This window comes from Mirounga angustirostris, unplaced genomic scaffold (assembly GCF_029215605.1).
Source record: "Mirounga angustirostris isolate CCGP_5_RB_7025 unplaced genomic scaffold, mMirAng1.0.hap1 SCAF_1, whole genome shotgun sequence".
NCBI lineage: Eukaryota > Metazoa > Chordata > Mammalia > Carnivora > Phocidae > Mirounga > Mirounga angustirostris.
In genome coordinates this window covers 123,725,586-123,740,780 of record NW_026991709.1, presented here as the reverse complement: position 1 = coordinate 123,740,780, position 15,195 = coordinate 123,725,586, and the positions used below count along the sequence as shown (strand labels likewise).

The 15,195-nt window shown below is 41.7% G+C and overlaps 1 protein-coding gene across 2 annotated transcripts in view; it reads right to left on the bottom strand.

Moving 5' to 3' along the window:
* The window catches only part of MSL2 (MSL complex subunit 2), a 34,776-nt gene extending 22,638 nt beyond the window's left edge, over window positions 1-12,138 (bottom strand). Inside the window, exons 1-2 of one of the 2 annotated variants that reach the window (XM_054504410.2) lie at window positions 10,724-10,857; window positions 5,927-6,056 (exon numbers count right to left, since the gene is read on the bottom strand). Coding sequence is in view for 1 of the 2 variants with exons in the window: in XM_045903728.3 (XP_045759684.1) it covers window positions 10,724-10,865 (142 nt within the window). In the remaining variant the exon portion in view is untranslated. Of the gene's footprint in view, window positions 1-5,926; window positions 6,057-10,723 lie in introns of both variants that reach the window. The other variant, XM_045903728.3, reaches the window with a different exon arrangement.
* Window positions 12,139-15,195: the final 3,057 nt, after the last annotated feature.

Sequence of the window (15,195 nt, the reverse complement as noted above, 5' to 3'; positions counted from 1 at the left end):
AATCAGTAGAGCAGAACATTAAAAATTAAACTTATTTTGACCATATTCCATATTCAAAATTGTTGTATGCACCTAACAAAAGAGCTTCAAAACACATGAAGCAAAAACAGATAAATCTCCAGAGATAAACTGACAAATCCATAATTATAATTAAGATATTTCAACACCTCTCAAATATTGACAAAATGGATAATCATAAGAATAGACTTGGACAACACTATCAACCAACTTGTGAAAATGTTTTAACTGACCAGAAATACTGTGAACCAAGAAATGTTCTCTGACTGCATAACAAAATAAAGCAATCTTGATTCTGATCCAGGTAAGGTTTTACAAAATAATTCAAGATCCCAGCAACATTATAGAATTCTATGGCTCAGACAGTGTCTAGGACACAACAAGAGACCTCACAAAATCTTCCATTCCTGAGGATTATAGATCCAAATGCCTACAGGGGCAAGCATGCAAAGTTTAAAAAATAAGTAGATGTGACAAAAGTTAGGTAGGACCACGGGTAATCTGGAGAGGGCATATCTCCACCCCTAAGACAAACCTCTCACCTACAGCCAGAGATGCCATGCCACAAGGGAACATAGATCCACTGTTGCCAGACCTTACAATTTTCCAGGAGGGACCTAAAATTTGGATTTTTACATGAACTCTAGATTTTAAAACGTTGACCACCAACACAGTGAATTTTTAACCAAGCAAAAAAAATGTCTGGGAGCCAAATTCACAAATATCTGCTCTAGTCCAACACCTTCATCTTACAAACGAAACAAAAAGAAATCAAGTAATTTATCCCAATTTTGAAAGCAGATAATCCCATCCAACCATATTGAGCATGTACACAAAAGTCCACACTTTTAGAAGAAACTGAAACCAGGATGCGTCCAGGACAGGTAACTTAGTGATGCTTATCTTCTCAGGAAAAACATGAAAACTGTCTTCCAATAGTAGAAGGTTAAAATTTTATCAAAGGCTTCCTGAATTGTTCCAGAGAACAAAAAAAAAAATCAGTGGGAGACAATTACAAAGGAGACTTGGGCAAAATGGAAGCAAGAACTTTCTAAAAATAAAGTTTTTAAAAAGTTGTCAATGATATGGTTATTTTGTAGAGTAGAATTTAATTTAGCACCCTACCCTAGAGATATTCCAGAAAAGCCGGATTAACTTTCAAGAATATTACAGAAAAGATTATTTGATGTGAAGAAATGGCTGTTTGATTTATGGTCCTTTCTGCCTAAAGCTTTATAAATTCTCATCATAAAGAGTAACTTAGTAACATCTTCGTTGTAAGACCTATGTAAAAATTGAGCTGGCAAGCTCAATGACACCATAAAGGGATACCTGAGACAGCCCCAGCTTCTGATGGATATGATATCCTATGTCATATCCTGAATATGCTCAGTGACAGGCCGGATAGCCAACTGATTAACTGTAGAGGGTATTCAGAAATCACAAAGATGCCTGAATTAGAATGCTCCCTTCTGATCCTGGATTTCTATATTAAAATCTGACCAGAGTCCCAAATTTCAGAACATCAGATATTTAAGCTTCAAAGAAATGACATTTAGCAGGATTGACAGAAGTTCAAATGCCCTTAGGTTATACACTGGACCACCCACCCCCACTTTAGGTATGCCTTTGTTACATAAAGAATTTCAAAACTGGGCGCCTAGGTGGCTCAGTTGGTTAAGCGACTGCCTTCGGCTCAGGTCATGATCCTGGAGTCCCAGGATCGAGTCCCGCATCGGGCTCCCTGCTCGTCGGGGAGTCTGCTTCTCCCTCTCCCACTCCCCGTTTGTGTTCCCTCTTTCGCTGTGTCTTTCTCTGTCAAATAAATAAAATCTTTAAAAAAAAAAAAAAAAGAATTTCAAAACTACTCAACTTTGCCAGAAAATGTTATTTCCAAATTCGAGACCAGACAGCATTTTAAGTGCACATTTTCTACGGGTTATAACAATAAAGAAAATGGACAAATGATGACAACTGAAGTCAGCAAACAAAATACACTAGCTAGAAAACTAGATTAAAACAACTTGAGAAAAGAGATACTCTAACTCTGCAAAGATTTGAAGTTTCTGGAATACAAAGGCAGTGAATGAAAATAATTCTGCTAAAATATTATGGACTGAGTCAGAGCAAGAAAAAAATTAAGAAAAATGGCCAGATGTATATACAGTAATTAAGGTGAAAATTTATCTAAGTTAATTTCCTGATAAGGGAACAAAAATATTAATCTTTAAAAAAGTCAGAGTAGGGGCGCCTGGGTGGCTCAGTTGGTTAAGCGACTGCCTTCGGCTCAGGTCATGATCCTGGAGTCCCTGGATCGAGTCCCACATCGGGCTCCCTGCTCGGCGGGGAGTCTGCTTCTCCCTCTGACCCTAACCCCTCTCATGTGCTCTCTCTCATTCTCTCTCTCTCAAATAAATAAATAAATAAATCTTTAAAAATATATAAATAAATAAATAAAAAAGTCAGAGTAACAGAAATTAAATGGTAAGAAGTCAAAGTTCACTGTTGGACACGAGGAAAAATATGAGAAATCAGAATAAGATTTTGAAATACCACTTTTTAAAATAAAAGATAAGATACAGTAAGTACATCAAAACTCACAAAAACTCAAATTAATCATATACAAAAGTAGCCAAGTGGACTCTGAGAGAAGTCAATATAATAGACGTTAGCCAATTACTGATGGCTAATGAATTTGAGAATGAAAACCACAACCCCAAGGCGCAGAAGATATGTTGTTTTACTACATCAAATAGTATATAAAATTATTATAAAATCAAAGTTTCATACTCTGGTTTCTCTTCAGATCGCATAAAATCAAAGTTTCCAGGGAAGGGCATAAAATAAAAAGATTATAGATTATATTTTCATAATTTTCTAATTCCCAATATTTCTTTATAACCCCAATCCCCAGGGACCATCACATTATTCAACATTGTCTTTCTTCCCAGGCTCACACCTGATCCACCTCTAATGCCAATCTTACCTGCAACCTCTCCCAAAGCACCTGACCTCTCCCAAAATCCAATACTAAATTGCTAAATCCCTGAAGAGTATTTTAATAGGACTGTCCTTAAATTACTTTAAACCCGCCTAAATACTTCATGTCCTTCCAAAATCAATGTCCTTCCAGACTTCACTTCTGATATGTAACTAAGTTCTTTGACTCCTTCAATCTTTTCCAAGCATCTATATTAAACTGCCAGGTTTTGTCAGTTCTTCAATAAAATTCAGTACATTTTATCAGGTATATGTGAAAGCACTGTGCTAGACATGTAAGGGTGGGAAATGCCTCATTTAATCTATTCATAGTGAAAAATGCTTAACCATAACAAACTATAACACAGTACATATCAAAGAATTAAAATGTTATGATAACCATAAGGAAGACAAAACTCTCCCTTCATATTATCTTATGTTGTTCCCTTTCCACTCCCACCACTATTCAGGCTTCTTCCTAACATTTATACATCTGTTATCCTTCCTAATTGAATTTCACCATATTTTAATAATAATCCCATATTTTACCCCCAAATTAATCTTTCCTAAAACAGAATTTTAACACATCACTCTTATTTACAATGCTGTTTCTCAAATGCTTGCAATAGCGATCTGCAAACTCCCATGCCCTATCAAGATGGGGGAGGGGGGGCGGGTAAAATGCAGATTACAAGAACCTGCTCACAGATACTCCAATCAACTGGCTGTGGTAACTGGGAATCTGAATTTGAATGAGCCCTTTAGGTGATTTTAAGTGGCCCACAGAGCATACTTCAGAGGGAAAAAAAGAGTTCTACAGGGTAAATGCCAAATTCCTTAGCCCTGCATCAGGGCTCACCACACAAAAGACCCCTGAGACTCAACTTACAGGGCAAGGGATCTACAAGGACTCTTCACTACAGATAAACTTGATTTTCTGCAGCCAACTGTTCTCTCCCTCCAATCTTGCTTAAAATGTCCACTAACTTCAACATTCTTCTTGGCCCATTTCAAGCCCCATACTTCCTAGATCTCACCAGACTGAAACAATTTCTCCTGCCTAAATTCTACAGCACTGTACTGCTTGTCTTGAACCATTATTTTTTTTGAGAGAGAGAGCACGAGAGAGCGCAAGTGCGGGGGGGGGGGTCTTCAAGCAGACTCCCCACTGAGCACGGAGCCCCATATGGAGCTCAATTCCAGGACCATGAGATTATGACCTGGGCCAAAAATCAAGAGTCGGACGCTTAATGAACTGAGCCACCAGGCACCCCTTGAACCGTTATTTAAACTAGTATTATTAACTTTTCAGGTGGTTGTATCATATGACAACTGACTGTGGATCAAACCTCTTTTCACTCTTTCAGCATCCAGAATACACTTTGGAAGTCCTTTCCCTAAGGCAATTTCACTTTGCATAAGCATACCTAAGTAGGAATGAATAATGAACTAATTTTTAGAATATGAAAAGGGAAAACTGTAGAAAGGAGATTTTTATTAGGAAAAGAAACCAGTTAAATAAATATATCTGGAATGAAAGTGTATCTGCCAAAACAAATTACTAAATATTGTTCTTCCTTACCAGCCTACCAAATAAATGTTCCCCAAAGAATTCTTCCTAGAGAGAACAGGTGAACTTAAGTCCCAAGAAAAAAACATGGTAAACCAAACTGCTTAACACCAATCAGGTTTGCTTAAACTTTGATCCAAAGAGCTATTCAAAAGCAAGTTATATGGAGAAAAAAACTCATTTATGGTTAATTTCCGAAACTTTTACACATGCAATAAACTTACAAGTGTTCTATTATGATGCTTGAGATTTTGGTATAATATAAATGCCTCTAACACAGCACTTCCCCCAATAATTGCTGATCTACTTATCGGTCTTCTCTGTAACACTGAACATATGGGTAGTGACCATGTGTCTTGTTCATCTTTCTAGTCCAGCATTTAAAACAGATTAAGAACGTAATGAGTAAGTTCTCAAGATAAAAAATGATAGTGATTCTCCAAAAATAACACCATGGCCAGCAAGCATATGAAAATAATCAACATCATTATAGAGAAATGCAAATCAAAACCACAATAACATCACCTCATGCCCATTAGAATGGCCTATCATTAAAAAAAAAAAGTGCTGGCAAGGATGTGGAGAAACTGGAACCCTTGTACTACTGGTGGGATTGTAAAATGGTGTAACCACTATGGAAAACAGTAGGGAAGTTCCTCAAAAAATTAAAAATGGAAATACTGTACACAATTCCAGCAATCCCATTTCTGAGTATATACCGAAAAGAACTGAAAGCAGGGTCTTTAGTTATCTGTACACCCACTTCACAACAGCATATTCACAAGAGCCAAAAGGTGGAAACAACACAAAAGTCCATTAACTGATGAATGGACAACCATGGCAGACACACACAATGGAATATTATTCAGCCTTAAAAAGGAAGGAAACCCTCACACATGCTACAACATGAATGAGCCTTCAGGACGTTAGGCTAAATTAAATAAACCAATCACAGAAAGACATATACTGTATGATTCCACTTATATGAAGTATCTAGAATAGTCAAATTCAGACAGACAGAAAGCAGAATGGTGGTTACCAGGGGCTGCAGAGGGTAGTTGGCTGATGGATATAGAGTTTCAGATTTGCAAGATGAAAAAGTTGTGAAAATCGGTTTTACAACAATGTAAATATATTTAACATTACAGAACTATACACTTTAGAGCGGTTAAGATAAATTTTATGTGTTCACTGCAATGAAAAATTTTAATTACAGTGATTTTAAATACAAAAAATAAATTCTTAAGTATCAAAAACACTTGAAAAATGTAGGTATAAAACATTAATATAACATTTATGTACAATTATTCAAATGGCCTTTTAAGGGCGCCTGGGTGGCTCAGTCGGTTAAGCGTCTACCTTCAGCTCAGGTCATGATCTTGGGGTCCTGGGATCCAGCCCCACTTCAGGCTCCAGGCTCCCTGCCCAGCAGGAGTCTGCTTCTCCCTCTGACCACCTCCTCCACCGCTCCTGCTCACTCTCTTGCGTTCTAATAAATAAATAAAATCTTTAAAAAGTTCAAATGGCCTTTTAATTTAGCTTCCATCTAAAAGATTAGTTTAAAAAATAAAATTAAAAAATAGTTTAAAATAAGTCACTCCAAACTGTATGTTCACATTTCATTGTAGAAGATTCATGTTAATTATAAATTGTTTGCTCAGTCAAAACGTATTTCTGCTGGGGCGCCTGGGTGGCTCAGTCGTTAAGCGTCTGCCTTCGGCTCAGGTCATCATTCCAGGTCCTGGGATCGAGCCCCGCATCGGGCTCCCTGCTCGGCAGGAAGCCTGCTTCTCCCTCTCCCACTCCCACTGCTTGTATTCCCTCTCTTGCTGTGTCTCTCTCTGTCAAATAAATAAATAAAATCTTTAAAAATAAAAAAAAAAAGTATTTCTGCTAAAAGAGAAGAATCAGAATTCTAGAACTAGAAAAGATTCTTGAGATCATACACCCCACTAATTCCAATGTGGATCCATAAACAATGGCAAATGAAAAAAAAGGAAAATGAAAAGTAATTTTTCATAGAGCTAATCTATTTAAAGTTAAGGTATATGCTTTATTCTGAGAATGCATCTGCACCTTGAGACTTTCTCTTTTTAATACTAATTTCATCCATTCAACAAATACTTGTTGAGCCAGTAACTCTCAGGTACAAGACTACAATAGTGAACAAGAGAAGCAGCAAGGCTCTTACCCTCAAAAAACTACCTCCTCTCTAGTGGAAAATAAGAATACAAATAGTAAGAAAAGATGATAGGGTTTTGTTAAGTCCTTAACATTTAAAACAAAAACCTGATCAGTCTACGTTAACCCCAGGTCAGGAGGAAACATTAATCTACAGCTCCTTCCCGTTTTATTTTTTTTAAAGATTTTATTTATTTAAGAGAAAGAGAGAGAGTGCACAAGCAGGGGAAACAGTAGGCAGAGGGAGAAGCAGGCTCCCCCACGACCCAGGGCTCAATCCCAGGACTACGGGATCATGACCTGAGCCTAAGGCAGATGCTTAACCGACTGAGTCACCCAGGTACCCCAACTTCCCATGTTATGAGAAACTGTATGTCCAAAAGGTTTCACAACAATTCAATAAATCCCAAGTCAGAACCACCTTGTTTCTAATTAAAACGCCAAGAAAATATCCATGTGCCTTAGAGATTCAAACATGATAAATTTACAGAATCCAAATATGTCAAAAGACTAATATTTTTCCACTTAATGTGTCCTTCCAGTTCTAACAGGATTTGATTCTATATACCAAACTTGTTCTATCATTTGAGAACTTAAAAATTTAATGAAAAACTTAAAATCCCTAGGGCAGAATTTATCAAATCTCATGCCAGCAAAAGAAATTCTACTTTCTGATAAATGATAAAGCAAGTCCAACATTTAGAACAAGGGGAAAGGACGGACACAAAAATAGTACCCACAGTAGTATCGTCTTGGTCACTGTTTCTGTGACCTAGAAAGTACAGTAATTCTCTGGAGCACTGCTATCCCATGCACTAGAAGTTTCAGACAGTTTAAATATACAAAAGAACTGATAAACAGTGATAATCAGCAAATTAACATTTCAAAGAATCATGATACAAAACCCGAAGTTCCAGTGAATAATCTAGGTTTGACAATAATTGACCTGACAGTAGTTCAGTCTCTTCCCTCACCTCCTACCTTTCTCTACTTCTGTACAAGGGTGGGATATTAAGCACAAAGTATGTGCCAGATACCATATCCTAATATGTGCCAGACAAGTCCATAGACTTGATCTCGTGGGTTAAACAGGTTTTTCCCCACTTAAAAAATAAACCCACATATAATACAAATGTGGAGAAACAAACTTGAAGGTATAATTATCCCCTTTCGTAGGTAAAGGAAACTGAGCCAAAAAGTTAAAGTAGAAAAAACAAGATTTGCACTTAACTGCAAAGTTTGTAGGAGTCTCATTTTCTTTCTGAGTCTGTCACAAACACCAACATGCAAGTGACTGGATAGGAGAGGGTAGATGAGGCAGGAGGAACACAAAAATGTACAAAAAAAATAGAAATTTTTCCCTAAGATATCAGAAGAATTAGATATGAAAGCGACACCCAAAGAGCTCTAAGTGCCTATGACTGGGACAAAGGGTTAGAGGTTCAAAGGACAAATGGAACTTTTTCCTGCAGTGAGGAAGGAAGAATTCACTGAGGAGGGAGGAAATCAATGAGTTACACCACAGAGAAAAGAAGTATTTTTAGGCAGAAGAGACTTCAGAGAATAAAGGTGGGGAAAAGAAGGTAGACACAGGGCCTGTATGTTTGAAAAGGTAAAAACATCAACTTGGCTGAAGCACAGAAATTATATGAGGGCAGTTAAATGTAAGGCTGAAAAGGTAGGATTGGGTTAGACTTCAGAGGACCTGATGAAACAAACTCCCTATTTACAGCACCAAGATAGAATTAAACTTTTACATATTTATTATCTTCATGAAAAAAAGATTGCACATGCCCTATTAACCTGAATGTATTTATGCTTTTCGGCTAGGAAAAAAAAAGTCTAGGACAACACCTGATACAAAGATGATTAAATGCTGGATCTGAATTCAAGTAACTGATTTTTCCTATCTCCTGATAACCACAGATTTATGTACAAAGAGTCGGGGGGGGGGGGTCGGGTTTGAGGTCGGTCAGAGACGGTAGGCCTGAACCTACATCCAGACTGCTAAAATTTAAGCCAGCTACTCAACTGTAATTAGGGTAAAAGTAGAACCCACACATCTTTTCCATAGGATGGTGGAGTAGCTTGAACAAGAAGGAATAATGGCAAAGCCCCACTGTCAGAAAAATTCCCCTTGTGTTGCCAAGATTGGCTTTAAAAAAAAAAAAAAAAGCTACAATTGGATTTTTTAAAATGTAGCTTTATCTTTAATTTCATTTTTTAAAACCCAGGTTAGAATTTGGAAAAATGTTCAATTACACCACAACTATCCTGAAGCTATTGATAAGAACTTAAAATTCCAAGCATCTACACGATTCAAAACTATCATTTCACACTTAAATTAGGCAGTTAAGTCCCATCCCCCTAGTAAAAAGGAGACTTAACAGATCTTTGAGTGTTACCTGGATAATGACATCACTCCCTATTGCTGTTCTAGCAGGCTAGGATGGGCTGCCCTTTGCCCTCTTTCCCATACATCACAGGAGTAGCAATCCCCCCCAAAAGAAAGGTTTGTAGAAAAGAAAAGTTATAGCAGCTCATCTCCTCAGTTCAAAAAATATCAAAAGCTGTTAAGACATAAAAAGAAGCACTCCATAAAAAGTGGAAGTGGGGTAAGGGAGTACACTGAAGCCAAGCAAATTCATATTTGTAAAATTTAAGCTGAAAGGAAATTTGGAATCTAGCCCAAAGTTCTCATTTTACACAGTAAGAAACTGAGGCCCAGGGGCAGTGGTGATTTGCCCAGGGCAAATGCTTCCCTATAAAGGTGTTAAGTGTCTGTTACTAGTCACAACAGCACTTAATCACATTCTAACAGTTACTTAAATGTTTATGAGATTAAGTACCTGGTATGCAAAAAACAATCTCCACCTCCTTTGCATGCCCTTCAGTGCCTTGCCCCAATGCTATTCAGAAAATGATGCAAGACTCTCATATGAATATCGTATCCTCCTTCAGCCACTATAGCCACAAAATTTCTTTTATTTAAGATTAAAGTGAAAACCTGAAATGCCTGAATTTCTCAAGTTCTGACTAAACAAGTGCATCAGCAAAACCTCAAAACTTGGGGCAAAATAAGAATACGAAATGGAGTATAGCACTGTTGTGGTTTTTTTTGACAGTTGCCATTTCCCTCATATTAATGTTTTCAGTCCAGGTTTTCTGAAAAAAGGTGCAAAGTTAAAAAATAATAATGGGTACAAAATTAATCCAAATTATTAGCACTTTTGAGACACTTCCATTAGACAATTTAGCATATCTTCCCCTCTCAAAAATAACTTGAAAGTAGCCTACCCTGCACTAAATATTTTGGGGGGAAAAAAACCAACCATCTAAAATAACCGTCTACCAGGCCACAACATACTAAAACCACAAAATAAGGAACAATCCTGTAAAAATCCCACCAGCTAAAAAACAGTACCATCAGTCTTCCCGGGCTCACTGTTCACCGTCAAACTGTCAAAGCATTTGTTGAAGAACACGGAGGAAAGTTCTGCACCGAGTTCACAGGCTGTGGGTGCATCAGATTATACCACTACCCACACATAACACCAGTCTGGGGAAATGCAAACACGCCACATGTACATTTTTAAACCAGGCCTAACCACGTTTAACCAAAGTAAGTGTTGTCAGCTCTTGTAGCAAAGATTGGGGGGGGGGGGGGGGGAAGCAGCAATATGCAAGCATAATTCACTCATTTATAAAACCATCAACAGAAATGGCAAGGAACTGACGAGAGGCGAATTAACAGTTCTGAACGTTAAGGCCGCCGTACAAAACGGTTTAGAAGAGCTGTCTTTCTGAAATGCCGGGCAAAAGTCCTTTGACGAGTGTCGAAACTAATGACCGTATACTAATGAACAAATAACAAAAGCTTAATACAAACTACCACGCCGCCAAACCGTTCCTGTTACCAATGCCCAGATTTTTTTTTAAACAAGCACTGAAAGGGAACAATAAAAAGCGTCTCACCGCAAACACAGCAAGAGAGGGACTGTCGGAAGTAAGGCAAGAGCCTGTTAATCTCTGTAAACGCCTTGGGGTCTCCGGGGTCGTAGTTGAGCACTAGGCGGCTCGCGGAAATGTAGAGAGCAGTAGCATTCACGGGGTTCATTGCAGACACTTCGACACCGTTGGCTCCCGGTTGAAAAGAAATTCCGGATCCAACTTTGTAAGCAGCCAGGGAACAATGGCGAATTTGCAACAAATCGGAGAAATCCAGAGAAGAACCACTGGCCAAAGTAGTAACCAAAATCCGTGCAAGTTTGTGGAGCTGAAGCAATCCTCCCACACATGGGGCCTTGGCGCCCCTCCTCCGTCCCTGAGACTTGCAGACACACACACAAAAAAAGAGAGAGAGAAAGAGATAGAAACCAGCGTTCGGGTTTGTCCCAGGCAGCCTCGGAGCGAAGAACGCGGGGGCTGCGGCACGCGGGCCGGGACTCGGCGCTCAGTCTAGCCCCGCGGCTCGGCGGGCGGCCTTCGCTGCATCTCCGGACGCGGAGGCACCTCCTCAGGGCGAGCTGAGCGGGCGCGGGAGCAGGCCCCGGCCCGGTCCGAGGGGCGGGCACGCTTCTCACGGGCTGCAGGGCCCTTACTCCATCACAGCGCCCGGCGCAGAGGTAGCGGCGACGGCGAGGAGGACGGCTCGGGCGTCGACTTCCTCAATCTAGTGCACCAAGACGCGGCGGCGGCGAATGTTGCAGTTGCGGCTGGCGGAGGCCGCCGCCGCTCTCTCCATATCGGACGCGGGGCCCGGACTGCGCCTGGCTCTCCGCCCCGGGAGTTACAACCCCGCTGTTCCCTGAGGTGGCAAAGCGGGCAGGAGAGTCCCCCACCCGGTAGGGGAGGGCCGGGGAGGAAGTGCGCGGGCCGGAGGCGGCGGCGGCGGCGGCGGCGGCGGCGGCGGCGGCGGCGGCGGCGGGAGGGGGCGGGGAGCAGGCCCGATCGGGCCGCGGCGGCGCCCCTCGCTCAGTCGCTCACTGCGAGGTCACCAGGCGCAAGCGCCGCCCCCTCACTACCCGGCCATCTTCTCCGCGCCGCACACACGGAGACTCCTCAGCCAAAACGACGGCCGCTGCCGCCCACGGCTCCCGCCCGGCCGCAGCTGAGGCGAGCACTCACACCGCCAGGCCCCGCCGCCGCCGCCGCCCAGAGCACACAGCAAGGCCCCGCCGCAGGCCCCTCCCCCCGTGCCTCGCCGCCCTCACCCTGACTCCACGCGCCACTCTAACTCGGTAGGGCCCGGGCTGCTGCGGCCTTAATAAATCCCGCGGAGTGTGCGGCGCCTCAGGCCCTGCCGGCGACGACGACCGTTACCCCAACGGGCAAAGCCACTGTCATCCCCGAGACTCCCCCGCCGCCGTCGTCGCTAGCGCCCGCACGCATGCGCAGAGCACACTCTCACCCCTCCCCCCCTTTCCTTTCCCTTCGCTTCCCTTTTCCCCCGCTTCTCCTCTAAGAGCCCCCTCCACACCCTGCCAGAGCTACCGGCACGCTCTGCGCATGCGCACTCCAATATCAAGCTCCACCGCCTTTCGCCCTTACGCGTGCGCCTTGACCGCCCACCCAGAAAACCGGATAAACACAGCACCCCGCTCACGCCAGCCCCTCCCTGCTGCCAACCCACCCCGGCTTCACAGCGCATGCCTGGCTCTCCACTTACGGCTCTTAGAGCATGCTCTGTGCAAGCCGTTCTCTCCGCCCCTCCCCCATGCGGTCTCAAATTCCCTCTCAGGCGTGTGGGCTGTGGCGAGACATTTGTTAGCTGACCCATCCTTCCACAGTTTGGGCTTTAAGCTTCTCGCACTACACTGCTTCCTCCGTGCGCGCCAACGCTGAGGCCCGGCGGGGTCGCGCCATGTGGCTGGCGCTCCGCCCTGGCGGCCTCTCCTCGCCCTGACTGACCACTGTATGAGGAAATAGTCCCGCGCGGCCCTAAGCCCCGCCCTCGCGGCCTTTCTCCTAGAACGGCGCTTTCCAAGCCCCGAAAGGGCGCTACCGGGGCCTGCTTGCACAGCCCGAGCCGGGAAGGTCGACAGCAGTCAGCGTGGCCACGCGCCCAGCCGGCGTGCGGGCGACGTTTCCTAGATTAGGATCGCGGCCAGCGTCGACGGCAGCTTGAGGTCACTAAGACCCTGGCAGGCGGTCTGTAACCGTTGGGGCTCGGACCCACCTCCCCTTTCCCGCCCATCAGAACTGGGCGCTTTCTGCGGCCCCTTGTCCTTGGAGTCAGACCTACGCGAGCCGCCCCGCCTTCTGGGGCGCCGACCGGGACCTCGCCGAGCTCGTACGGGAAAACTGTCCAATTTAAAAGCAAAACGAAACCCTTTTTTGTGAACAGAGCTCTTGAGGAGTCCACGGTCCTGCTTTAGAACGGACCCAAGTCCTTGAAAGTATTCCTCTGGTTTTTTTTTAAACAAGCTTTCACCTTAGTTTTTGCAGGAGACCAGGGACAGAGATATAAATAAAAGCCTAACAACATATGATTCCCCTCGTCTCTAAAAGTACAAAACTTTTTTTGAGTAGCACAAATAGAAACAGCATAGGAACCGTTTTTACCTCTGGACACACCAAAGCTCTTCAGCATAGTTTTTTGCACAAAATAAATGATCTACGTGTGTTTGCAAAGTGAAATTTATGACATGTATATCTTTTGGGGGCACAAATACAGTTAGTTTTAGGGACTTTATATTTAGAGTAGAAAATAAGATAGGGGAACCCAATAACTTCTGATAAATAATTTCAGAAGCTAGCATATTATTAGCACTTACGTATTAAGCAATGGAAATCTAACTTCCTAATTTTGTTAGGCAGCAAAGCAGAAATTAAAGTTGTGCAAAGTATATTTGGTCGTCTTGTATCTGGAAAATAACAAATATTCTCAAATTCATTCTCTTGTTTAAAAGCCCCATCTTCCTTGGGTCGTTTGTTTGATAAGTGATCTTTTCTAAGCTCACCTTCAAATAAAACTGTTGTATTATACAGTTCTATTTTTGTTCCAGACTCAATTCTTGTTCCACAAACCACAGGTTGTTTTCCTCCAGAGGAGCAACACGGAGAGTAAAATAATCAGTACTGTTTTCCATTCAGGCAACATAAATTAGCAGTCACCCTAGGCAAGTGATTACTTTAGGGCCTTAACCTTGCTGATTTTCTCATAACTGGATTTTTTTTAACCACTTGAGATGTTTGCAACCTAAATTAAGATTAATTTTATTGATAGTCTGTGTGTGAGACAGAGAGAAAGAAACTTAAACCATTTTGGTTTTTTTTTTTTTAGCCTCTGAGATTGCTTGCAACTGGTGATAAGTTTATGGCATTTAGAAGCAAAGCATCTCCACATTGAAGTATATTGTCTGTAATAACTATTTGGTTGCTGGAGCCTTCCCTAAAAAGAAAACAATGAACTGTTTATAGAAAATGAAGTATTTGGATCAAATATTTAGGAGAAATCATATGTAACTCAAATCTCAAACTATCAATGTAATTTTTTTCATATTTTATATTTAATTATTATTTGGAAGTAAAAGTGTTAGGGTTGCCAGATCTAACAAAAATACAAGATGCCAGTTAAAAATTTTTAATAAGCTTTTTTTCTTAAAGATTTTATTCATTTATTTGAGAGAGAGAGACACAGTGAGAGAGGGAACACAAGCAGGGGGAGTGGGAGAGGGAGAAGCAGGCTTCTGCTGAGCAGGGAGCCTGATGCGGGGCTGGATCCCAGGACCCTGGGATCATGACCTGAGCCAAAGGCAGACGCTTAATGACTGAGCTACCCAGGCGCCCCAATAAGCTTTTTATTTGAGAACAGTTTTGAATTTTCAGAATTATTACACAGATAATACTGACAGTTCTCATATATTCCATTTCCCCTATTATTAACATCTTACATTAGTATGTACATTTGTTGCAATTAACAATAGTAATACATTATTATTAAGTAAAATCCATATTTTATTCATATTTCTTCAGGTTTTTTTTCCTAATGTCCTTTTTCTGATCCAGTATCACATTACATTTAGTTATGTCTCCTCAGGCTCCTCTTGGCACCCAGTTAAATTTTCATTTCAGACAAACAACAAATACTTGTTTTCTTTTTATTGTCTGTATTTCCTACCCATTTTGAGTTAAAGCTCCCCTTTTCTGTCTTCCAAGATTGGCAACTGCTTGCCTCTTTCATTGCACTTCTCAAACTACATGGCAACTGTTGGTTTAGCAACTGCTAGAAGGTCAGAGTTTCTCCCTCTTTGACTTTTATCATCATTGTCTAGCACAAGGCTTGGCTTATAATGGGTACTCAGTAATTGTTAAAACAATGATGGATTATTAGAAATGCAATTATATAAGTAAACTCCCCAGTACAGTGTATGGTTCAAAATAGGCATGGACAAGTGTTTGCTTTTCTTTGGGGAGAAACACAAAATGTCTTATAAACTTAAAGA